This window comes from Clinocottus analis, unplaced genomic scaffold (assembly GCF_023055335.1).
Source record: "Clinocottus analis isolate CAN_PGR_092001 unplaced genomic scaffold, fCliAna1.0.p SCAF_20, whole genome shotgun sequence".
Taxonomy (NCBI): Eukaryota; Metazoa; Chordata; class Actinopteri; order Perciformes; family Cottidae; genus Clinocottus; species Clinocottus analis.
In genome coordinates this window covers 15,172,063-15,199,832 of record NW_027175932.1, presented here as the reverse complement: position 1 = coordinate 15,199,832, position 27,770 = coordinate 15,172,063, and the positions used below count along the sequence as shown (strand labels likewise).

The 27,770-nt window shown below is 41.1% G+C and overlaps 1 protein-coding gene across 12 annotated transcripts in view; it reads left to right on the top strand.

The window, feature by feature from the left end:
- LOC137791243 (pleckstrin homology domain-containing family A member 5-like) overlaps positions 1-27,770 on the top strand; it is a 167,350-nt gene that overhangs the window by 36,945 nt on the left and 102,635 nt on the right. Inside the window, exon 4 of one of the 12 annotated variants that reach the window (XM_068585966.1) lies at positions 17,005-17,378. The exons of the other annotated variants lie outside the window; for them this stretch is intronic. Coding sequence (XP_068442067.1) covers positions 17,005-17,026 — 22 coding nt within the window. The 3' untranslated portion in view covers positions 17,027-17,378. Of the gene's footprint in view, positions 1-17,004; positions 17,379-27,770 lie in introns of those variants that run through there. 12 annotated transcript variants of the gene reach the window in all.

Below are 27,770 nucleotides of genomic sequence, written 5' to 3'. Positions count from 1 at the left end.
ACTGACCATGTGAATCTTCTAATTAGTAGGTTTTTATTAAAACAAACCCTGAGTTTCTCTCGGTCTCCGCCCTCCTAAAGACACAGTTTGATTCCCTAATTCGTTCATGCGGTCCGTGTCAAAGCATGCACATACGTTAAAGAGGTTTACTGAATGCAGGTCCTGCTCGCTCAGGAAAATCTAGTTACTGCGTAATTTTGTTAAACGTGTTTGAACAACATTTCAGTAAAGGTGTAGAAGGAGCTGAAATAAAACCACAGAATGTTGTTGAGCCCAAATTCAAATTAGCTGTATAACGTTTCAAGTCCACTGTTCTTGAAATCACCGCAAACATATATTTACCTTGGAGAATCGTGGAATTTAAGCTCAGTTGATGATGGCTTTTTTTCATTCACCCCATAGCAGAGTTAGTTAGTTCAGGTTTAGGCTAGAGGGTCATTTATACTCAGGTTTTACGCAGAGACGCAAGACACACACGGGCCCCCTCGCGGAGTCCCATCAGCCATCTTGCGTGTTTTACCCAAAATTCCTGAATATCCATCAAAGCTTCACGAGCCGTTCGCAGCCCGCAAGGCTGTGATTGGTCTGCTAACCATGTCCTTTCTGAGTCTCACATTTCCGGTTTCATGGCATAATACCGCTGTTTTTAAAAGCCACAGCAGAAACACGAACATTGGATCCTGTTGAAGAACGTTTGGCTGAAGAGGTCCACAAATATGAGCATTTATAAAACCTGTCTGACGGAGTATCAGGACACGCAGATGGAGGTGAATTCCTGGACGGAGACATCTGTGAACGTCGGCGTGCAGGTCGACTCTAAACGGTCGTTGCGCCACCTGCTGTTCTGGAGTATAGAAAAGGGAACTATAAACCAAAACGAGTCCGTTGATGCAACTGTGTGGTCAGCTGCAGTTGTAGTTGCAAGAATGTATATCGTCCTTCAGGGTGAGTAAACCCTGCTTTCTGAAACAGGGCCCTGGTCTTTCTTTAGTTTAGGGCTGCAACAACGAATCGATAAAATCAATAAAAATCGATTATTAAAAAAGTTGGCAAAGAATTTCATTATGGATTTGTTGTGTCGTGCGATTTTTACGCCACTCGCGAAGATTTTTAAGTATAAAATGTTGAGTTGCGCGCAGAACGGACCAGACAGAAGGTCCAGGAGGTTCTGGTGCAGCTCGTTGTAGAAGTTTTCTGATTTCTATTTCTTTATTTTTTTATAAATTCTTTATTATTAACATTTTTTAGACTGTGAATTTGCACTGTCAGTTCTGTTTTTGTAATAAAAGGTTGCTTTTTGAGAAAAAATGTTTTATCCGATTAATCGAAAAAATAACCAACCGATTAACTGATTATTGAAATAATCGTTAGTTGCAGCCGTACTTTAGTTCTCATTGTCTGCAGACAATAGCAGCAACTGTCTTCATTCTACAGACCCAGTGTGATGCGTCTGGACCTTTGTCCCCGCACTACTTTAGAATGAAAGCTGAAAGGCCTGTGAGAGCCACGCTGGTCCCAGTGCCTGCAGGATTCGACCGGTCCAACTTAGAACAGCCTGCTGGCCTTTTCTGGCTGTCAACGGATGTTTTACTGCTGACTAATTAGCACTCATTACAGAGCAGAGCAGCGACACAGGCCTGTAGCCGGGAGTGTGTCTGAGAGAAGCACTTCTGATCCTAGCCTGGCTGGTATTGGGTGAGTGTGTGTTTGTGTTGGGTGGATTTCTAAAGAGAATGCCTTCCTCTCCAACAGGATATGATGCAGGTATTTATGGATATTGTTAATGCATGTACGTAGGTGGGTATTTGTGTGAATTCATGATGTTGGCACTAACCAATAGACAGTAACAGATGTGGAGGTTTGGCTACAAGTCGTACACAGTTCACAAAAACGTGTGTGTGTGTGTGTGTGTGTGTGTGTATGTGTGGGCTTGTGGGCGTGTGCCAGCACCTGCAGGGTTTACAGATTGAAAACAATCAGTTCATACAGCCAACAAGCGGGAGCTGTGTGTGACTGTGTGTGTGTGTGTGTGTGTGTGTGTGTGTGTGTGTGTGTGTGTGTGTGTGTGTGTGTGTGTGTGTGTGTGTGTGTGTGACTGTGTGTGTGTGTGTGTGTGTGTGTGTGTGTGTGCGTGTGCGTGTGCGTACAAGTGTGCAGGCGTGCGTCAGCATCAAGCATGGACTCAGCGGGGGTGACTGACCTCTTCTGGAGTTTCCTCATTATGCCCTGTGTGTGTGTGTGTGTGTGTGTGTGTGTGTGTGTGTGCGTGTGCGTGTGCGTGTGTGTGTGTGTGTGTGTGTGTGTCCATGCGTGCGTGTGTGTGCGCATGCGTCTGTGTTTTGAGCAAGTGAACTCATAAACTGATAAAATGTTTCATATCACTTATTTTAGAGGTCCATAAGTTCAAACCATTTTCATGAGTTTCCTGGAAAGGGTTTTGTCGTCGGTATTTATGAACATAGATTACACTGCGTTTTTAGTTTGACATCAATGACTGTTAAACCATAAAGTTCTTTCGAGGTAACTTCTAAGGAATGTAGATCCCTTGACAGAAACAACAACATTGATGATTCATTATTTGATATAAGAGACATGCTGTCTAATGTGCAGTAATGTTATTTTCTGCAAAGAGTTCAAACTCTTTATTCAAGCCTTTATGGTCACTGAAAGTATGAGCCTGGAGATCTTCTCTATTCATCTCCCAGTAAATCAATCCCAAAGCAACAGTGACGTATAATGTGAGAAGAAAGCCTGACATCTCTTCCTCTGTAGTGCTCCATTAGAACACATCAGTGAGCCACTGTTGCTCTGGTGACATGCTCCTTCATCACCATGATCACACACTCTACTTTATTTTCACTCAATCCCATGAAAACTGTCCTGCTGCCACAGATACGCACTAGAACACAACACGTGGATTCATTTTCTGCTTAAAATAGTCCCCAAACAAATGCACTATTTCCTCCTGTGGTGCTTGCGTAAACCTACAGTGGCCAGCTGTTACGACAAATATCTGAGCCTTTGAAAAAATGAAGGTATACGTTTGTGAGACGGGTTAAAAGCCTGAGGTCTTCTGTAGGGACCACAGGGCTTGGAGCTGAGCGCCACAGGCAGTCGAGCCGCTCAGTCAGTGTTGCGTATTGAGAGACGGCATGTTTTGGTCTTTCATGCAGTTGCCCTTTCATTTAATGAGTGAAAAGCTCCCAATGTGCAGACCTCCTTTGTGCCCGGAGTCTAGTCTGCGTTGTCTTTCATCCGATACTTTGTCCTTCGTCTAAATATCATCAGCCTTTTATCAATCGGCAAGATGGCCAAACTGTAGAAATACGACCAATGCTTTGAACAAGAATGTTTTCGTGAGGTGATCATGATCCTGAAGCATACAGAGCTGAAATAAAGTAGTTGAGTTCCATCATTGATACTTTCAGAATGAATTGCAGTATTGAGAGATTGTGTTTGGAGTATGATGCAACTTATCTGTACATTGGCTTTTCACTAGAGGATTGCTGTTTCCTCATTGGCAGCTTGTTCTGGTGTATTGCGTAATGTTCTGTAATGGTGATGGTGCAGTGAGACGCGGGTTAGAAGGTGACTCACCAGCTACTGTGCCGTGTTGGAGCTTGTTGCAGTGGCGGACATTTGAGGAGCAGTCGGAGCTTGAGAGCGTGCACAGAGTTTCACCGAACATGCAGTTCAAAAGGGCAGCATTTCCTTTAAGAAAAAAGAAAAGAAATATACACTTTTATTAATCCCCTTGGGGAAATTCTTCTCTGCATTTGACCCATCCTTGATGAAGGAGCAGTGGGCTGCCCTGTGAGGCGCCCGGGAAGCAACGAGGGGTTGAGTGTCGTGCTCAGAGACACTTCGACGTGTGAACTGTGGGGGGACTGGGGATCGAGCCGGCTACCTTGTGGTAACGGGACGACCACTCATTCCCCTGAGCTACAGCCGCCCCCCTATAGGAAACAGAAAGCCTCCAGATACACAGTCACACAGCCGCACACACACACACACACACACACACACACACACACACACATATATATATATCTATTTATATTTCATGTGCTTGTCACAAGGGTGGGTGCGAGGAAACAAGAGAAGGACCAAAATGCTGATGGTCCTGGCAGACGGGGAGAGTTTAGTGATCTATGAAAAAGGGAATATTGAAAGGTTTACAGGTACCAAGAAACCAACAGGACCAGGGCAGGTACAGGTTCACCCGGATAGAAAGAAAAGGCATGAGCTGGTGATGTTCAAGATGAACTGTTTAGTCATTAACCAACAATTAGAATGTTTTACCTATTAATGCTATCAATCAAACAGATAGAAGAAATATTATTATGCTACACCTTGTATAGTTGCATATTAGCTCCTCCCAACAGGGTATGAATGGCTGTTTGTCTCTATGTGAGGACAGCGATGTCGTATGTACAGATCGTAAAGCCCTCTGAGGCTAATTTGTATTTTTGTGCTTTACAAAACACAAATAATTGAATTTAATTGATTTTTTTGGTCAGCATCTCTGGGACTACTCTGGCGTATCTACACCAAGCCCCAAAATGCACTATTAGCTGAATCTTTACTTTCCTTCTTTCGTTAATAAGAACAAGGCTGAACCGAGGGCTAAAGAAAAGGCTCCTGAGCCTCTTTGCCCTCATCCACCGTCTCGCCTTATGCTGTCTGCTGTCAATTAAGCTGAAAATGCCATAAAAACCCTAAAAAAAAACGTTGGACCTGCTATCAAGCTTCCCTCCAAACATCAATAACTCATCATCAGCTGAGAAACGCTGATTAAAGTTTATGATGCCACACTTTGTTTTCTAGGATGTCATTATACTGGGACCAACATGGATAACTCAAAAATAACAAGAATTACATTGTTTACTATATATATATATATATATATATATATATATATATATATATATATATATATATATATATATATATATATATATATATATATATATATATATATATATATATATATATATATATATATATGCATGCTCAGGTCCACGTGAGGTGTTACTAAGATTCGGGCGATGTGTATATCTGAGTAGATTTATGATTTTAATTCATATTTCTGATGCTGTGAGCAGCACAAACTCTGTTGTATCCACCTCAGGAATCTCAGATATAAATGTCTTGAAACCTGGACCATGAAACCCGAACTCTCCCAGGCTCATTCCAACAAGAGCAAAGAGACAGGCACCGCTTGAGCATAAACAAAGTAGCTTTTGTGTGTGTGTGTGTGTGTGTGTGTGTGTGTGTGTGTGTGTGTGTGTGCGTGTGTGTGTGTGTGTGTGTGCGTGCGTGCGCGTACGTGTGTGTGTCCGTCTCCACCCTAACTAAGACAAACACAGCAGCAGCTCCCAGCACTCATCTGCTCTCACATCTTGTCAGCATCCCTGGAGAGAGACAACCTGCAGAGGAAAGACATATGCCCACACACACACGCACGCACGCACGCACGCACGCACGCACACACACAAACACACACACACACACACACGGCTGAATATGAGTGAGAGGGAAAATAAGAAGTTTTCTCAGTTCCTGGACGATATCTTCTAGAAAGTGTCACCTGATGGTTTATGTGTGTGTTGTGTAAGTGTGTGCGTGTGTGTGTGTGGGTGTAGTTGCAGGCAAATTATCTGTGTATACCTGAATTTTCATCTGTAGTGGTTGTGTGTTTGGGAAAGGAGTCGCGCTCCCTGCTTGTACCCACTCATTACCACACGTACACACACACACACACACACACACACACACACACACACACACACACACACACACACACACACACACACAGTAGACGTGTCAGACATCTTGTTTAAATTCAAGGGGATAATTACAGGAAAGAGCTTTTTGGCTCTGAATGCAATTTGATTGCACTGCCTCTTCCTCTACTGGAAGTCAAGAGAGCCTGTCGTGTGTGTGTTGCCATGGCAATGTGGGAGGAAGGGGTGCCAGGGTGAGTGTTGAAGATGTGTAAGGAATGGATGATATGTTCCAAACTGAGTAAACTTATTCATGCTAAATCCAACATTCAGAATGTCTCAGTTTACACGATGCACCATGACACTAACATCATGACATGATGACATCATGAGTCATGACATCATGTGCAGCCCTGCAGAGTGTCACAATGTTGTTTTCTGTACAACTACAGGAGGCACCATTGAGTTATTGCAGCAATGGTCAAATGTAAGGTTTGCTTTGTTTCTTAGTTTCATATTGTTGCAAATTGAGCGAGTCAGTCACTCTTCATCAGTCTCTGGTTAACCCATTTCTGATCTCCGATGCATCAGGCGACCTAATTATCAAAGCTTTTGCTGAAGTGAGTCAACAATGAGTGGGTCAACAATAAGACAGCATAATCCGATTTCTAATGTTGACTGTGAGTTTCAGAGAAATGAAACAAATTAACCAGAACATACTATTATATGCAACCTTGGGGGTGATGATGACATCAGTATGACAGCAATGCCTGTCGGTTGGATTAATTAATAAAGATGTGAACAATCTCTGGTTCGGGATCCGAGTGTCTCGAGGGAAGAAACGTCTCATCGTCTCTGATATGGCCTTCAGGCAGCAGAGAGTCTGTGAGGGACTTGTTATCGTGTAGTTTAAGAGTGAGAACATAATCTAAATCTCCATGTCATACAATACAAGGCTTTATCGGTAAAAGAAGATGGATGTCTCAGTATTATAGCCTGCAGCTATTCATGCTTTTAAAGTTTTGCATTACGAATAGAAGTAAGGACAAAGTGCCCAGAAGTGCAATGAATATTAGAAAAGGTAAATTACAGAAGTGCATCACTCATCATTACCCACACTAGTGTTCCTCAGTGGGCAGATTTGGCACTTAGTCCAGTCTCCATGCAGGATGATTTAGGGTTAGTTTTCCATTGAGCTCTTTTAACAGCATTGTCATTGTAGTCTTATGCCTTTTGATTAAAAGGTGTTTACACTTTATTTCCTATCGTTTTAAGCTTTTGACACTGGAGTGAGTCACATACTATACAAAAAAGCTAATTCAATCAAGCTGTTTATCATTGGATGGAACTGATCTCCAGCATGTACAGGACAACATCTAGGAGCAAACTTAATTAATTTCTCTAGAATTACAGTGATCACTATCTTGACAAAAGACACAAAGAGTTATGCTCAACTGTGAAGAGTTTCACGGTTAAGACTGCTTCGACTGCTCCAGGTTTCACATTGTTCGCTCTGTTCAGCAAGTTAAACGTAGCAGCTCACAGATTGTCTTCCTGTCTTTTCTCTCCATGTCCATCTGCTGTGTGACTGCGTCTCTCCTCCTCAACAGGTAAGACATTTGCTTTCAGTGTATCTGCCTGTTTCCTGTTGTGTTTTCTAGCAGGAACTGTTTGTCCTGTGTTGTTGAGACGAGGTGCATGTTGAGGGGGAAATATTGGCTTTGTTTGTTACAGCGCTGCTGTTTGGATTCAGTGTTTTAAAGTCAAGTCACATTCATGTGAGACTGTAATGGTATGCTGGGTTGTCTCCTAATGATACGGTGTGTTTAAAGTGTGTGATCTTCATCTCTACGTAAAGGATATTGGCCAAACAATCTCACTTCTAGATCCAGTAGGAATGATGTGACAAACTATTTGGTTGCACCAGTTTCTGACAACCCGAATAAGAAAATACATAGTGTGTGCGTGTGTGTGTGTGTGTGTGTGTGTGTGTGTGTGTGTGTGTGTGTTTGTGTTTATGTTGTTCATCCCCCCCCCATCACCCCTCCCTACGGGAGACAGTGAATTGTTTGGGCCTGAAAGGATAAAACTGTAAAAACAAGGACGTGTACTTGCGTTCTTCTCTAGTGTTTATAGCCTTTTTCCTCATGCCAAGAGGCTTTGGCAGGGAGATTTTATTTTATGTGCTTGAGCGAGAGGAACAGAAACAGTGAATGTCACATGCCCTCCTTTAGTCTTTCTAATAATAACTTTGAATTATATCCTCCTTTCATGATACAGGTCATCTAAGTATTGGGTAAATGGCTGGCTCTGGTGGATGTGAATATAGCAGCACATGCAGTTGAAGGACTAACATTGCCTCCTTGGACAGGAAGTGTGTTGTTTTGTTTATTATGTGTCTGAGGCCAGCTCTCCTTCAGAGAACAGACACAGGAAGAAAACTAAATAGCACAAATATCTCTGACCACATGTCCTTGCTACATGCTAGCCTTGTAGCCTTGTTGACGGGTATGTATGTAATGCAAGTTGACAGTGGACTATGACACGAGCACAAGTATGTGTTTGGTGGTGTTGATGGATGAACATGAATATAGTTTGAGTGACACTGTACTGGATGACATGTAATGTTTAATAACCACCATTGATTTTGTAGCTATTCTCTGAATGTTGTTGTATTTAGGCCTCAGCTGTAAAGTCCTCCGAGGTCCACAACAACAAATATGAACGGCCCAAATTGTCATTAAATTTGTTGTTTTATATTATTGATGGAGGAAGGATGAGTTCCACACAATGTGGAGAGCTGAACCATCAAAAGTCCCAGCCTGATTAAGTCCCCTGGAACACCCTGGGTGGCTCCCAAGACATGTCACCGACTGCCCAAGGAACTGAACTGCTATCAGGTCACCATATTCATATCCTGGTGCTGGGAACAGTCTGTATCTGCTCTGGGATCAGGCTGCAGAGACTCCTTCATCCCACAATCTGACATCTATGGTGGTTACAGAACTGTTTCCTGTTGCCACACCCTGTCTCTGCCACTGACTACCTCTCTAATACTAACTTGTGAAAAAGTGTTAGCCCTACTGTTGGTTTCCTCTCAATTGAAAGCTTGACTGTTTTTTTGTTTATTTGAGCTGGCAATATCTGTTTTAAGTTTTATTCTCATACTGTGTGACTGATTATACAACTAATTATGTTTAAGTAACTTCTCTCTCACAAAGAAAATGCAAATTTTTCCTCGAGATCACAGTTTTGACCTGTTTTCTACCAACAGACAATGTTGTTTCTTTTAACCATGACAATGAAGGTTGTTTGGTGTGGTTTAGGTTAACGGGAAGATCATGCTTTAAGTTCTCACAGGAATTTGCTTTGGTGTTTGGTTCAGAACATAAACATAGTAGAACTTAGTAGAGAAAATAAGCGTAAAATTTAAGATAATATGTACAACATATTCAACAACATATTTTTCTAAATGAAGAGTTAAACAGTTTCATGCAGGATTTATCAAAATATACTGTATAGTTCACATTACAATGTACACATTATATGTGCAAATATATATAGATAGGTGCATTCAGGTATCACATGTTAAGACTTTATGTTAATAGAGTCATCCTGAATTTCCCTTAGGGGATCAATAAAGTAATTATCTATCTATCTATCTATCTATCTATCTATCTATCTATCTATCTATCTATCTATCTATCTATCTATCTATCTATCTATCTATCCCCCCTCTCTCCATCTATCTATCTATCTATCCCTCCTTCTCTCCATCTATCTATCTATCTATCTATCTATCTATCTATCTATCTATCTATCTATCTATCTATCTATCTATCTATCTATCTATCGCCCCCTCTCTCCATCTATCTATCTATCCCTCCCTCTCTCCATCTATCTATCTATCTACCTATCTATCTATCTATCTATCTATCTATCTATCTATCTATCTATCTATCTATCTGTCTATCTGTCTATCTATCTAGTATTGTTGGTCCTGATGGCCCCCAGCCTCCTACCAGAGGTGGGTGCTTCAAAGTGTGTGTCCGTGGTAGGAGGGGTGAGCCACAATCTTACATGGCTGCCTCAGAGTCCTGAAGCTGTACAGGTCCTGGAGGGATGGCAGCCAGTCATCTTCTCAGCAGAGTAATGATGTGCTTCTTTCTGCCCTTGTCCTTGGTAGTGGCAGCTAGTACCAAATAGTGATGGAGGACGTGAGGATGGACTCAATGGTGGCAGTGAGGAAGTGCACCATCATTTTCTTTAGCAGGTTGAACTTCTTCAGATGTGGCAGGAACTACATCTCCTGCTGTGCTTTTTTGATGAAGCTTGATGGGCTAGTCAAGCTCAATAAATATTTTTTATAAATTGGTTTGATAATAGATTTGGAAGACACTACCTACCAATAGTTATACGAGCTATGGAAAGCCTCATATGACTTATTTTAAAGACAATGTATTTGATCATGTAGTTTGAAGAACTTCTCACCCGTTTAAAAATGAACAATGACATTTTTTGTGTCAACAGCGTGAAGATCTGCTGTAGCTGCAACTTATGAGGATATTAGTTTCAGTGTGAGGAAGCTATTGAGCCAAAGATGAAGGTCATTGTGTTTGGACTGGGCCGTAATGGGAGCAAAGACGACCTGATAGGGATGTTTGGTCTGTTTGTCAGCCTTTAACTCGCGTATCATTCATACGCACTGTCCTTGAGGGTACACTAGGTTTCTGTCCCTGCTGAAGGCTATGTGCTGTGCACCTCCTTACTGTTTTTAGACTGCACCAGAATTTTGGCGGCAGATCTTACAGACGAGGATGAAAAATACAAGACGAGAAGGCAAAACACAAACATCAGCTGGTCTCTTCATGGCAGTTTAGAGTTTGAGAAGATAAACTCCTCTCCAGTGTTGTTTGTGGAGGACAGAGGCTGAGCAAGCCTGTCTGCTTTTCTCCAGGGCCTGACCACGGGAATCTTGCAGATATTTCTTCATCAGCAGAAAAAATAAACATATGCAACATCATTATTGACTTTTCCATCTGTGGCCGGTTGGGTTAGTATCGTATCTCCCAATGAACGAGGGCTCCTCCTTCATTCCAAAATATTTCTGGAAGTTAGATAGATCTTCTCCTCCAAACACACAGTGCTCCACATGACCCTGAAGTTACAGCACTGTGTGTGTAGAGTTGGACTAAGGGTGTGTATGTGTCAACTGGGAGTGTTCTCACATTAACTACGTAATGTCAGCCTCTCAGAGAAGTTCTTTTGTGTGTCACGATATATGTATTTATCTTTTTCTCCATCTGGACGGCTGCTGGTCAGGGGTGTAACAGGAGAACTGGTTCCCCCTCCTTATGTTCTGTTTGTCTTTTGGTTCCCAACCTCAAGAGGAACCACTCAGAGATTGAATTATGATACAGAAAGAGAAAGAGATGACGAAAGAAGGAGGACTTTGATGAAAAGAGAAACAAACTAAATAGTGAAAGGGCAACCTGTTGATCATGTAAAATTAGACGAAAACTGAAAGAAAGGACTGAAAGACATAACAGGGAGGACAAAAGAATGAAAGGAGGGGAAGAGAGTGTTTGACTGCTTGAGATGAGCGTCACTGTTGGCTCAAACTAAGAAAAGGATGACATGATAGTAAGAAAATATATCATTAAAGGATGGAACCTTGTGCTTGTTGAAATCGGGATTTAGTTGTGCAGCTTAGCTCGTCCACAAGAGCTTTAGAGAAGAAGCTGCATGGAGCGCTGTGCAGCGCTCTGCTCATTTACAAAGACATTGAGGAGTTTAAAGCTCCTTCCTTTCTGCTAACTGAGGAGCTGTGACACACACACACACACACACACACACACACACACACACACACGCACACACACACACACACACACACACACACGCACACACACGGATGTTGGTTGCAGGCCAGCCAGTTGAGCCACATCCCCAACAGCACAATACACACACATACAGTAATATTACTGCCTGGCCAGCAGAGACAGGAGAAGGTGCTGTGTCATGTTATCAGAAAGGGAGAGCGAGTTGTCTGTGGTCTTTGACTCAAAATCACAAATTATCCTCAGAGGGCTTTACAACAACATCCTCTAAACCAGAATCTTCACATCGGATCAGGTTTTATCTGGTAGTTAAATAACAAGTCCTGACCAAAGATAACTCTGAGATTCTTTACATTGGTCCTGGATACCAGTTCAATGGCATCTAACTGTATCATTAGATCATTTATTTAGGAGGTCTTCCACGCCGAGTAAAATAATTTCAGTTTTGTCTGAATTTAACATCGGGAAGTTGCAGGTCATGCAGGTTTTTATGCCTTTAAGAAATGCTTGAATTTATTTATTTTTTACTTTAAAAGTAAAAGTTACCATTGAGTCTTGGACTCTTACAGAAAACTGATGACAAAAAAATCTTGATTTTAAGGAATACACCTTTTAAGAAAGGGTCACATTTTTTCCGTTTGTGTCCTTGTTTTTAACGCAGAAAAACAGACTAGAGTAAATACAACATACAAGTAAGAGCATCGAAAGACCATATTTTACTTTGAGTGCATTACCTCTAAGTAGACCTGACTATTGTTCAGTGAGCCAACTCATGTAGAACAGAGTAGACCTTATAAACAAATAATAATTATTGTAAAAATAAACCCTATTTGCAACATGAAGGTTGCTTGGACAGCTTGGATGCAGAGCAACTGAAGGCAAAATGCTGTGTGTGTCAGTGGCTGCAGAAATGTGTGCAAGTGTGGTGAGATGGCCGCCGCAGACACTGTTTGTATCTTATATGGAATTGACTGCAGCAGCCTGTAGAGTGGGAGCAGGGCTCTTCTCATCTTTGGAGGCCCGCTGATAAGAGACTCCTTTGAAGCCCAGTTGTCCATCAGAGTCAATGTTAAAAAGGTACTGAAACAGAATAATCAACAACTAAAGAAATGTGAATTTTGGAATCTGAGCCAACTCTACCATCAATCCCATATGACATGAATGTTATATGTTCCATTAATCCCTATTATGGGTCAATATCCAAAAATAATCCTGCATTTGTTTTGTGGCATCCTGGTGGTCTCGGGGTTTAAGTCTCTCTCTGGCCATGAGCCAAGATGTGGTCATTTCCAGTCAAGCCAGGGACCTTTGCTTCACCTCACTCTCTATGTTATGTTGTGTGACACTTGACAAAGCTCCTCTAGAGACCCAGAAGAAGTACTTTTGCAGGCCGACTGGTAGTGCCAACCATCCATGTGCAGTATTCTTACCTTCAAGCTCAAAATTGATGGAGTCCCTCTTCAACTTGAAATATCACAACTCATGCTGTAGACTTTTGGCTGTGTGAATGAACACGTAATGAACTGGTAGTGTCACACAGTCTGCTTTGGTCCCGGTTCTCCATTAGGTCTTGCTCTTAAGCCACTTTCCCACTTCCCTATCCCCTTGGATTGTAATTCACAAGCCAGTAAGCTTTTTGATTCTTCACTTTTTTCAGTATATCATCTAACCGTTCCTGTCTGCCTGGATTGTCTGCATTGTGATCCTTTCCTTGCTGCCTTACACTCACTCTTGTCTTTGAGAGGATAGATGGTCTATTTTGGCCTTCAGGTCCGCAGAAGGACACATCTGTCTTACTGTGCCCTTTGAATGACACCATTCCTGTGATGGGTCAATCCATCCAGGGTGCAGCTTGCCTGGTGGAAAGTCTCCATGTCCGCAGTGATCTACTTTCATACAAGCCAAGATAATTCCATTCATAGATTTAAGCTTGAGTGAGGTTGTAAACTGATCTGACCTTAAAAAAGGGCCAGTGGTGAAAGCAGTCCATTGATTGAAAAGCTTTTAATATTGATAGTAACACATTCCAACGCCTTTAGATTTATTACTGTGTCAATGTATACCACTCATTTTCTATTTTTACAAATAAATGCCTCCATCATGCCTCCTCCTCTCCGTCCTCCCAGCTCACATATATAGGTCTCTTTTCTGTAAAACTCTGCCCAAGATAACATAAGATACTGTGCTTATGATATTACAGAGTAGACACTCTTATAACGTTTCGCAGCTCATTGCAATCTGCCTGTTTTTGTGTGAGTGAGGAGAAAGATAAATTTGTTCATTCATTTATAAAATCTTGTTTTTCATTCATTTTTTTCTCATGTATTTCCAGAAATTACATATTAGGGACCCTTATTTATTTTCCCCCATGACACAACTGTCATTGCATCCCAGAAGAAATGAATTTGAGCAGAGCATGACGATGCCTTTGCAGTGGGAGTCTGGGTGTGACGTAGGGCTGCAACTAACGATTATTTTAATAATCGATTAATCGGTCGATTATTTTTTTGATTAATCGGATAAAAAAATAAAAAATTAAAGCATTAATTTGCAACCTTTTATTACAAAAACAGAACTAACTGAGCACATTCTTTATTATTAATTCAGTATTAACAATAAAGAATTCATAAAAAATAAAGAAATACAAATCAGAAAACTTAACAGGATTTGTCAGAACTTGTTCTCTACACTCACAGACGCACACACTCACACACATGCACACTCACACACATGCAGACACACAGACATGCACACTCACAGACGCACACTCACACACATGCAGACACACACACACACACACACTCACAGACATGCACACTCACAGACGCACACTCACACACATGCAGACACGCACACACTCACAGACATGCACACTCACAGATGCACACTCACACACATGCAGACACACACACACTCACAGACATGCACACTCACACACATGCAGACACACACACACACACACACACACACACACACACACACTCACAGACATACACACTCAGAGAACAATAGATGATATGCCAGAAGTAACACTTAATGTATCAACGGATAACTTAAGGACTAAACTTTACCTAAACAAAGGTTGTTCATTAGATATGGAACTACAAATCCCAGCAGCACTTCCTCTGCATGAAGCCTCATTATATCAGACTGTTGAACGCAGGTCTGTGTTCTGCACCTCAGAGGAGATGTTTACTCGTTGCTTCTCTTGAAGCCTCCACGGTATTTTAAAATGAAGACGTTATCTAACCCAACAGCTCAAACACGGTGAATGAACAACTAGCTAGCGAGCTAACGACAACGTTAGCCTAGCTGTTCAGTTATTGCACGCGACTATGCAGTGACATACAAGAAGGTACAGCGCTGCAGAAGCTGCTGGACCTTCAGTCTGCGGCGCTCCGCTCCGCTCAGCTGTTTTCTTCAATACTCAAACATCTCCCCGACTTAATGAGTGGCGTAATAATCGCGCGACACAACGAATCGATAATGAAATTCGTTGCCAACTTTTTTGATAATCGATTTTTATCGATTCGTTGTTGCAGCCCTAGTGTGATGCCTTATTAATGCAAGCATCACCACCAACTCTCTGAAGACGCTAAAGGTTCATTGTAACTGGGTGTGGCTATCAGAGCTGATCTTTGTGAATTAGTGGTACATTTTTACCCTTGTGGATCTTTGAGACTATCACAGAGTGTCTTGTTTGTTCAGGTTAAGCGGCCACAAAACCGGTTCAGTGGGAATGTTATGTTTCTACCTGCACAGTTCAGAGAAATGAGGTCATGATGCTCAACCAAATGGACCTGTCACCACAGGGTTAAAACGAGAGACGGCCACCCTGGTGATGAATGCTAGGCATATCTCGAACGTAAACTCATACACACATAACAAGACCATAGTTCATCTCCTGTTTTGGAAGTGTGTGTGTGTGTGTGTGTGTGTGTGTGTGTGTGTGTGTGTGTGTGTGTGTGTGTGTGTGTGTGTGTGTGTGTGTGTGTGTGTGTGTGTGTGTGTGTGTGCGTGCGTGCGTGCGTGCGTGCGTGCGTGTCTGTGCATGTGTGCATGTAATCAAACAGTCTGCATTTAGATTAGCAAATCGATCGGCCAGTTTAAAAAGTCAGATCGGTCTCATATTTATTTATTTTTGCTACTGATGGCATGGCCATTTATGGATTTCCCAAACTATAGTCTCACACAGGTAGCGTGTGGTATCTGTACCAAAACTGATATTGACAATAGTTTTTACATTTTTCAAATAAGTGCACTCCTAGTTAGTTTCTATAGAAGCGTATTCTCTGTTCGTTGTTGTATTCTTGAGTCATGCCAAATCCTTCTCGTCTTGTCTAAATTCAGGATTGCTGTTACCTTCAATTACTACTACCCATTTTCAAAAGGTTAATCTAAAAGTTGATATCAGCAACCCAAGTCTGAGTGTTTAGGGAATGAACAACTAGCTAGCGAGCTAACTAGCTAGCGAGCATGTAATTTGCAGTGACAGGAGGTCTGACAGCGCCATCCCAAGTCCGGAACCTGTGGAGGGACTTTTCACTGTGAGGTGTGACAGAAATTGTCCAATGTGTTGCTCCCTGTCGGCTGCGGCTGTAATAAATGCAGTTGTCATCACTAACAAACCAGCTAGCGTGGCATTTCACTTACCACTCGGTTTGCCTTTGTCCTCTCTCTGTTGTCTCTTTTTGTCTTCTTGCTTGCTTACTTTGGCTCTTTAGTTTCAACCTTTCAGTGTTATAATAACTGTTATTACCACAACCTCTCAGCAATGACATACCTGTCACTTCCCTACCTGTGTAAATGCATTGTGGTTGTATAGTCACTTGGTACTTTTGAGTGTTTTTCTTTGTATTCATGTGCATGAAGCAGATTAGCTGAAAATGAACTCCTTTCATGATTAGTGTGATTATAATGGTGCTCTCACATAGCCATGACTATCTGCACAGCACTGTGTCAGCACTGTAGAAGCTGCTCATTAGCAATCTGCTATAGTGGAGAATAGCAATCCGGCTTTTGTGTAGTTCTTTAAACCAATCACAGTCATTCTGGACTGTGCTAAGCTAGTAAATTTACCATTTACTAGCTTTCATCATTCATCCATTCACACCCATTCATACACTGATGGCACAACCTACGGGAGCAATTTTGTGTTCAGTGTTTGGACACATTGAGGATCGAACCGCTAATCCTCTGATTGACGGACCCCTGAGCTACATTCACCCGCACAGGAAGCAGTGACTAGTAAAATAGATAGCAGAAGAAAAATACAAGGCTGAAGTCAGACTGATACTCACAGTCTACATCCAGTGATCAGACGAGTACAATGAAAACTCTACATGACATATTCTCACTACAGTGTTTTTAAAAGTTTAGATTGACAGTTGAATGAAGCTTCAGCTTCTGTCTGTCTCTCTCTTTCTGTCTTTCTCCAGCCTCTGTCCCACACATGTTTAATTCACAACTCGATGGAATTCTCCGTCGCACTCCAGCAGAGGAATGAATATATCAGTGCTGCGACGCTTGCCAACTCCAAAGGCTCTCAACACTACAAAGAGGGAATCTCTTCCACTTCATCCACACTGAGTCGTGAAATATTGAACCGCTTGTCAAAAACATGAACCTGCTCTTTCTACGGGACGTTATTCTCTGTGTGATGGCATAATCGCTGTAATAATATCGCTGTCTGGCTGTGTTAACAAAGGAGACTGAAGGAAATGAGTCCGTAACAGAAATACTTTTCTTATTTCACATCTGAATTTGTCAAGATAAAAAATTAATTGTTCATCTGTATTACAAACTATAATTGTCTGCATCTTTACATTGAATTGAACTACATTAAATAATTTCTTTATATTGGTTGATGAAATGGTGTTGGTTCCTGCAGGATGTGCAGCCTCTCTTGGTCGGTGAGTTAGCAGTGGTGACAGATGAGATGCCTTTCACTTCATACATCATTTACAACCTGCATTTCACCCGAGGAGAGAGAATCCAAAAGGACAGTGCTGTTAGTATGTGCAGAAAAGTTTTCGAAAAAATCCTTAAAGTTACACAGGACAGATGAACAGGAACTAACATCTATCAAGTACTGTATGCACTACTGACATGGAGTAGTTTGTTCGTCTCGTCAATACTGCATGTGGTACGTTTTATGTCTCCTTCACAATAAGATGGAGGTGAATGGAATTTGACTACAAACTAAACTCCTAAACAAGAGTCTACAGGTAGCAGCTTTGTGAAGTTATATTAGGCTCATTATATCATTTGACCATGTTCACCATCTTAGTGTGTGATAGTGCTAGCTGAGGCCGATGGGAATGTCATCACCAAAGTCATTATGATTCATCCTCCGGAGACCCTGAAAGTACGTCAAAAAATCCATTGCAATTGATCAAACTTTAATGACAGAATTTGTCATTCTGATATTTCATTCTGAACCAACCTCCTATTGAAGCGAGGTAAAAAGTCAGTTATAAAGCCACATTGTGTTTCCAAATTCCATCCAGTAGATGATATTTCAGTCTGAACCAAAGTGGTGAGCCGACTAACCCGCATTAATTTGCTCAGAACCCTAACTTCTCTAGCTATTTGCTGATATTTAATGTGTACTTATTTTTTTACTTTGGATTTCATTGTTGGTGTTATGGCACTGTATTTGTGTCTCATATCTGAGTGCATGATGCACAAACTAATCGTATAGTGTGTTATAATGTGCTGCAAATTAAGGCTGGGCAAAAAGTCCAGCCTTACCACTCATTAGTCATTTCATATCACAATAACAATATATGACATGATAAAGCATGTTTTCTGGTTATTCAATAAATAGAAAGTCTCAATGAAATAAAGCATATTTTTGTATACTCTGAATATAGACTTGACAAATAAATTAGTTTTAATTCAAATAAGAATTTAAGTGCAAAATTATGAGATATATGATTTCATCACAATGTGATTCCATTAAAGATGTATTGAATTATAGCCCCGCCTTAGTGCAATTGTATTCAGTCAGAGAATTAGAGTCAGCGATTTCCGTTGGCTGCCTTGTCTCCAACCCGATCACTACCAGGATTATCTGTCACGATTATTGCTCTCTAAAAAAATATTTTTGTTCTTTTACCAGAATGTCCCATCACTCTCAGAATTGATTTAAACATAGTTCAAAGAGATAAGATTGGAATAACATGGAAAGCTGATGATGCCAAACTCCTCTGGATGGAGCGCACTGACTCATGATATACAGCATACTGTTCTTTCATTTGATTTGAGTCAATACACAGAAATATAATCCGTGGCATCTCCGTCAGCTGGTGGACACTCTTTTTTGTGATTTAGAGCAGGAATAGTTTTCCAAGCCACAGAGCGCTGTGGCTGGTACTGCTGAGGTTGTTAGCCAGTGACATAATGATGGTGTCGATGCCCAGATGATGATTACAGACAGGCAGCACTGAGGGGAGGAGAGGTCAGAGCCTCTGTTTCCCGCAGTCTGCTGTCCATTACTGTGCACTGAATAACCTCTAATGGTGTGGTGGCAGACCGCACTTGAATGTGCAGGAAGTCCTCATTACAGTGAGGGAAATCACAGCTATTAGCAGGATATATTGAACCACGAAATAATTCAGCAAATGTAGATTGATTATTATTGTTGTTATTAAACAGAGCTATGTCCCCTTGTTCTCACTAAAGATTGTAGACATCATGTGACCGGACGCAGAGCTTTTCATTTTCACCTCAAGTGATCTATACTCATATTATGACAAGTGTTAGAAAGACTTTACTATATTTTAAGGGTGAACCGAATGCTTCTAAGCTCTTTGACTGTTGCCGAAATCAACATCCAAATCACATATATGATTATATATTTTACATTGTATTTGTACAATGTAAAGTATACATGCGCTTTAATGGGTAACAGGCATGTTAGATGGTCAGAAACAATGAAGGCAATAACAACATAAACAAAACAGAGAGCATAGAACCCTGAGATCAGAGCATAGAACCCTGAAGTCAGAACATAGAACCCTGAGGTCAGAACATAGAACCCTGAGGTCAGTGCATTAAAACCCTAAGATCAGAACATAGAACCTTAAGGTCAGAACATAGAACCTTAAGGTCAGGGCATAGAACCCTGAAAGCAGAACATAGAACCCTGAGGTCAGAACATAGAACCTTGAGGTCAGCAGAGAACCCTGATGTCAGCATAGAACCCTGAGTTCAGGACATGCATACACATGATGTAAAGCAAAACATTGTGAATTTACTACATGTGCGTGGAACATAATGTATGGCTTGAGATGCTGCTAACCTATAATCTTGAATCAAAGTGCTGTCTGTGTTGCCATAAAGATAAGAATATAGTGAACAGTAGAGAAGTGGTCAAACTGGAATATGTTGAAGTGGTCCAAGCGGTGCAGAACTCCTTTTGCACAATCAGAGATGGGCAAAAATACATCGAAATGTATTTTGATACAAAATACCCCTCAAATAAATGTATCAAAATAAAAGACAAAATACTAGTCCCAGAAAATGTAACAAAATGCAATACATGTATTTTGTATTTAAATTACAGGAAATACTTTTTTAATCACAGAGCATTCAGGTTTTGGCTTTATAATGTACACAAAGCTCTGGTGAACCCCACAAAAAAGGAAGAACAGTCACAGAACGTCAGTGTAACTAAGCAAAGCTTATTAAAGACAACAGCTTGATTGATAATGTCACGCAAACCATTTTTTATTTTTAACAAATGGAAATCTACTCTCAAAGCCTGGCTAACTGAAGTAGATTATCTGCTATCTGATAGATTATCTGATATTGCATTATGACATTCACATTGAGAAGATACAGCATAACTTGTAATACAGTGTCAGATTAGATGTTCAGACGTCTCTTTATAAGGTTATCATTACCGTTCAAGCTCCCAATCCTATAGCTAGCTACTCCACTGGTTAATTTGCTAAAGCCTAGCTATGCATTAGCCTGGACAGCAAGCTAGCATCATTAGCATGTTAGCATTGATCGCTAGCTTGACATTATAACCATCACCATGTGTATAATAAAATAGGCTATGTAGCCAGACCCAGACATAAATTATACATCAAGCTAGTTGACGTCTGTCACACTCAGATGCAATATTTATCTTGACAGACTCGCTTTTGTTTTTTTTATTATTCGTGGAGATAGTATTTGGAGTATTTTAAATACAAAATTACTCCACTCTAAAGTATTTTGTAACAAATTACATTTGTTTTTTTATCGACCCTATCAAATACAAATTACAAAATTCTCAAAGTAACTGAAATACGTATTTCAAATACAAGTAACAGAAATACTGCTGATCTCTGTGCACAATATATTAGAATATATTACATCACAGGCACAGTTACATTATTTTCTCTGCCGATGTGCGATGAAATTTATTAACTTACATATTTCTTCATAAATTGGGTACGGTCCTCTGGGAATATTAAGTGAATCCAGATGAAGTGCATTGACCGAAAATCTGAGGCAGAAGCTCAGTGCTACTCTGAACAGCTTTGATGTGTAATGTTGAATTTCCATACTGTTGGACATCTTGGCTGTACTGTATGCGTGACCACACATGTTAAGCCGACCGTCATGGCATTGCTCTGTTGAGAGTGGAGACCATCACAATTTGGTTCTGCTCTGAAGAAAGACCACAATGTGATGCACTGTTACATCTTGCCTTGAGGGTGCAGAGAAAGGCATCGTAAGATTCTGCTGCAGCTTTAGTATCGTACATGGAGTTGGTGAAAAAGGAGCAGAAGACTTTCCCGGACTGTTCAAAGCTGCCCTGTGCTATGGGGTCACTTGTGCTTTCATGACTATAGACCATACTTAAAACATACATGTATGCATGTATGTTCTAAGAGGCTCACTGTTGTGGTTGGTAGGAGTGATGGTTTCATCGGAACAACACTGGTTAATTAATTATGTTGTTATGAAATGGGCCTGTTTCCACTCTCTGACCACCTGTCTCACCGGAGCTTTAAAGAGCGAAATGGAACAAGCTGTAAATACAACAGTGACGTAGTATCACCTAATTAAGTTAAGATGGTGAACTTGGTAACAAATAGTTTCCTATTCACACATCCAGCAGACACAGAGCAACACAAACCAGTATGAAGTGCCTTTGCACCTCTATCACATGATGGGGGCCGTTTAAGACAGACAATTAATGCAGAACCCGAGAAAAAATCTTTTATGATCTATTGTGCAGTTCTTCTGTCCCTATGGTTTTGTTTGTATATTTTATATATTTGTTTGTTTTCTACTGTCTATCTGTTTGGTTCGGTTGTGTTAAATGCTTTTAGGGTATGGTCTTGTATGTTTGCTGCCATTTGGGTCGTGTCTATGCTTTGCAAGTCTGTAAACTCTGTTTTTAAAAGTGCTATATAAATAAGGTTATTATTATTATAATTATTATTATTTTATATTTCACATTGTTTGTCGTTGTCAAAACCTGGTGCCTGTATTACCCACAATGCAACCTGACTACCCTGAGTTGGGCCAAAGGTTTAGTTGTGTTGTCCTATCAGCAGCTCATGTAGACTGGAGCCGTGCAGTAGAGTCTTCTTTCTAACGCCACACCTCCTCCTCCGTTGTCAGGATCACCTGGAGGATATTTCTTCAAATTTGGAACAAATGTCCAACTGGACTCATGATTTGATTCATTTTTTGGGGTCATCACCTTTTGACCTCACAATATTTATTTGGGCATAACGCAAGAATGTATATCAGAATCAGAATCTGCTTTAATGGCCATGTACATTCTCACATACATGAAATTTGACGCCAGATTTTGCGCTTCGTCCTTCTTTTCAAGCTAGATATAAAAAGATAAATATAAAGAAAGACCAGAAAAATAAGACATTAGGAACCAGAATGTATATGTTATATATGATTATATTATATATATATATATATATATATATATATATATATATATATATATATATATATATATATATGATATATATGCTAATATGCTAATTATGACATAATGTTAATGTTAATTCAAACAATATCATTACGGATCCTTGAGAACTACACAGAAGTCACTTTTTCTTTTTCTTCTTTTTAGTTTTTGACCCTTCACTGACATTTTAGAGTTGAAATTCCTAACCTATACATTTTTGATAAGACTATCTCATGTAGAATATTCTCCCTCAGCAGTCAGATGAACCCTCATCCTATAAGGATGGAGATTGTGTTTCCCGCTTAGCGGTCTTCATTCTGCAGCAGGGACACTGTGTGCGTGTGTGTTTTCACACTGGTCTACCCATGTGTGTTTCATTATGGAAACTCATAATACTTCCAACCAAATCCACGCCTACATTCCCACATCCATCTAACCACAAACACACACACACACACACACACACACACACACACAGACACACACACACACACACACATACACACAAAGTAATCAGTCCCACTGATGTATTTCTATGTGTTGTAGTTTTCTTCTTTCCCAGCTTCCTTTCCCTCCTTCTTTTCTCTCCAGCAGTCTGCTCTGTTCATGCATGCGATCACACAACTAAAGCTTACAGTTGTCCGCCTCTACTGAATGCAAAGCCGGTTGTTCAAACTTCACCTATTTATCGGGGTCTGCAACATCCTTTGGCCTGCACGCTCACACACGTGCAGAGGACATACTGTATTGGGTTGCCAGACCCCATACGCTCCAGTACCAACGAGAGAAAAAGTTTGCTTAATGATGTAAAGTTTTACTTCGACTGCAATTTTAGAAAAATAAAATCCACTGAGAGCTGAGACCCTTTGGCTGCTGTAAACCCTCCCCTTTTTCCCTCCTTTCATCCTGGTTTTCTACAGAGTAAATATGCAAACCTTAACCAACAACCCAAGCATTTTCACGTCACATCTCTCTAGTTTATGCATTTCATGTAATTTAGTCCCACATACTCCACATGCGTACACTATGTAAATGTCTCCTGGCCCTTCGGCTGTTATTAACTGTGTGCTGTGAGAGTGTAAGACCGCACACAGTACAGACAAGGTTCTCTTCTGGGGTGCCTTGTTTGTACTGTGTTTAACTGGCGAGCGTTCTCTATATGATATTCCAAACATGAATAGAGCACCCCAAACAACTGTAGTCCACGTGAAGAAGATATGGACGGGACCTTGCCGGCAAGCGACTGGTGGCCGAGCCAAAGAAACAACATGGAGCAGCCACCCTGTGACCGGAGGGACAAGCATTGTGGTTGGGTGCTACATAGACCGGCGGCGGGCTGAGTGGCCCGGTCAAGCCGATTGCCGCCAGCATAGACTAGCTCTAGGGCGGGTGATGTCACAGTGCCTGCGGGGAAAGAGCCAGAGCCGGTGCAGAAGGTGGAGAGGTACCAGCTATATATAAGTGGGCTCACCTCCACGCACAGCACTGGCTCTTGAACCAAGCTCCTAGAGAAGGGTTGGCCTTTGTCCTTTTCTGTGGTCAGGCTCAGCTTTCGAGCTAGAGTAAGGAGCTCAGACATCAGGAGGGAACTTGGGGTTGAGGCGTTACTCCATGTCGAAATGAGTCAGCTGAGGTAGTTCGGGCTTCTGATTTGGATGCCTCCTGAATGGATGGACTTTGAGTTGAAACTTTACTGATAAAACTTATTTTGCCACCACGTTCTAGGAAACAATTTAGTGTTAAATAAAACAACGTGACCTTTTCACTATATTATTATATAGATATGAAAGTAGATGACATGGCAAAAGTCACACAAAGCATGGTAAACAAGATAGGGTCTGTGTTTCAAGAGTAGCGCCCAACTTCGAGTTCCCCTCAGGTTAACACCGTTAGCTCAGTCAGGACTATTGTAATTGTAAGCACTGTTAGCGCTGTTAGCTGGAAGCAGCTGGCTCAGCAGTCACCACGTTGAGAGGCACGTGGAGGCAATACATATGTTCTCAATTTCAAATACAGCATAATAAGCTATTTTAAAAACTAATTGGAATAAGTTATATTAACAAAACGTCAAGGAGGACAGGAACATTTTTAGGATCAAAGCTAAGCTGGCTAGTGAGCAGCCAGAGCAATTACAGTTAAGGGAAGCTCAAATATCATTATGCATTATGACACAAAACGTAGATGAGTAATGTGAGGTGGTAAAAGTTTAAGTTCCCAGGTTGTAATACTGAGGGCCAAAGCCCAGCAGGCAGCAGATGAGCTGTTTACTGCACCTACTTCAAACTTTTCTGGTGAAGTGAATCAGAAAAGCTCTGTGCTCTCTCTGCATTAACTGTCCAGGTGTTGATTGGATTGGTCTACGAGATGCAATTGAGCATAACAATGCAATATGTGTCATAACAACTCTATGGTGGAGGTTGTTGAAGACAAACTAACAGAATAACTTGTGCCATATGCATGTGTAATCAAAAGTCAGTTAAAATAATTGATTTGCTCTTAGAAGACACAGAGTTTAAACCTAAAATGGTCACACACACAAATTGCGAAAACTTACAAAATCTCTTTCAGGATTTACAGGCTAATGGCCTATCCTAATCTTAAGTGGCCCTACGCTAAGCCCCGCCCCAAGCTGTCAGAGCTACCATGGAGCCCACAATGTCACTAACTGCAGTACTGAATAAATATTATCGTCAGGAGGCACGTTAACATGATGTTGGACATGATGCTGGTTTTAGGGTTCTTAATGTTGTCTTAAATGCTAAAATGGACTTTTCTCCTCAGATGACAATTCAAAGCGCTTTCACATTACATGTCATTCACCCATTCATACACTGACGGTGTCACCTGCCCTACAGGCGGCATCAGGACTATCGCATCAATCATACTGACAAATACACTGCCTACATAGCCTGCGGGAGCAATTTGGGGTTAAGCGTCTTGTGTCAAGGACACATCGACATGGGCTAGCGAAGCCCGGGATTGCACTGTGGAGCTGGGGATTGGACCGCCGATCTTCTGATTAAAGGACAACCCTGCTCGCGCACTCAGCCACAGAACTACTACTTTTTAATTACTAACTTTTCTAATGGACTGAACCAAATAAACTGATCCGGATTAGATTATTTTGTCATTCTGAGAGAATTGAGTTGGGGAAAGAAATCTCTCCTTTCTCTCTGGATGAATGAAAGGTGGATGAAAAAACCTCCCTGTACTTAAGAGTAGTGGTTTATGTGCACTGTTAAGTGCTGATGTATAATGGAGTGTTGTGCAGGCTGCTGATGGATGTAGGAATATTTGCTGCTCTTCCTCCTCTGTGTGCCCTCAGGAGCTGTTGTGGGAAAATGTGCATAACAGAACAACATTATAGCTTTGTCATATTGAGTGGGAATAATATTCCTAACCATTTATTTTGTTTAAGTACATGTCAGAATCTGATCCACTTTCTTCAACAGATGTAATGAATGCACAGGCATTTGTATTCAAGACAGCATTATGCTGCACTGCCAAGAGCAGACAGAGCATCGGTCAAACTAAGAGAAACTACCTTACCTTAAGTGTTTGTGGTTCAGAAGTAGAGTGCAAACTGCTTGGATCATTCACTATAATTTGTGTTTAAATGATAATTCTGGTTTATTACTACTTGGATCTTTGCTAATTAGTCATAATTGTTTCCCATTCTGTTAACATTGTACTCATCAAAGGCCTTCCAGTGATCTGAAACACAGTGACATCATAACACCGCATCCAAAAGGACAAGCAGCCAGATTATCAGACAACTGAAAAACCAAGCAACACCTAGCTAAACAAAATAAATCCCTTTTTTGGGAGGTAAAATGGAACATGAATGCAATTGGCATGTTGGTAGGTCAAAGTGGAACCACTAAGTGATGATCTGACAGTTTGGGTCGTTGTTTTACTCATTAGATAAGGCTTAGCCTGGTTCCACATTTTTTAAATTCTGCTCCCAGTGATTCAAATAGGTCTAATATTGTGCTCATATGTAGCCGTTTCCTCAGTTGGACAAACAATAAAGCTTTGTGGACAAAAATAAGGATAGAGACATGTGCAGAACCAGATAAATGAAGACTGAAAAAATGCCACAAACACAGCGACAAGTGTGAATAAAACTTGTTGCATTGAGCTCAACTTTGGAGAACTTTATCATGCAAATTTCAGTTCTAGGGGAATGAAATAGAAGCAATCATATTGACTGTCACGTCATTAAATTATATGAAACCTTTCCTCAACCTCATGTGGACTACCGCTTCAGGCAGCAAGGAGATAACTGTCAGTTAGCACGCTTACTATCTCAGAGAGTTATTGTGACTGACTGCAAGCATGTTCCCAGCTAACGAGCATCAGCGGTTACCTCAGCAGCGATAGGTCACCAGCACTGTCGGCAGCAGCTGTATTCTGCAATGGCCCTCATATCTCTTCCACCAACGTAACAAACATAAACAGACTCTTCTGTTCTTCTGTCCTGAGAAGGATAAATAGCTCAAGAACATTTCTATGAGACGTTCAGCAATCAACTCTAGTTTGGGTCTTTGGTTTGTGGAAAGTCTTTAATCATAAAATCAAGCTGACAGTGTTGTGAAGGCCACATGTTTAAGTTTAGCTTCACAATAACACCTTAAGTACTGTTCACTCCGCTGTGTGTGTCTGTGTGTTTGCAACATGTCAGTTTGTTCCCATGTTTCTGTGTTGAACAGTGGAACTCACAGGACAAACCGACAATGGTGTTAAAGCCACTGTAGTGACAATAAACCACTGCCCTTTTTTCCTTCTTACTCGAAGGCAATATGGAGATTGAATAGAATAAGAAATTCAGATGAATTTATGTACCTCTAGAAGCAAACCAAACTGAAATGCTTGAATAACTATCGATCACGAAAGATTTTGTGATTATGGGTGTTAGAGCAGCTGCACAAAATGTTTCGAGAGACTAGTTCTCCCCCACATTAAAACTGTCATCCCTGCCGATCTTGACCAACGACAGTTTGCTTATCGGACAAACAGATCAACAGATGATGCAATCATAACAGCTCTTCACGCAGCCCTTACACACCTGGATCACAACAACAGTTCACACGTCGAAGTGTCTCTGAGCAGGACACTTAACCCCTCGTTGCTTCCCGGGCGCCTCACAGGGCAGCCCACTGCTCCTTCATCAAGGATGGGTCAAATGCAGAGAAGAATTTCCCCATGGGGATTAATAAAAGTGTTAAAAGTGGGGGGTTTTTGTTGTTGTTTTTTGTAGGGATG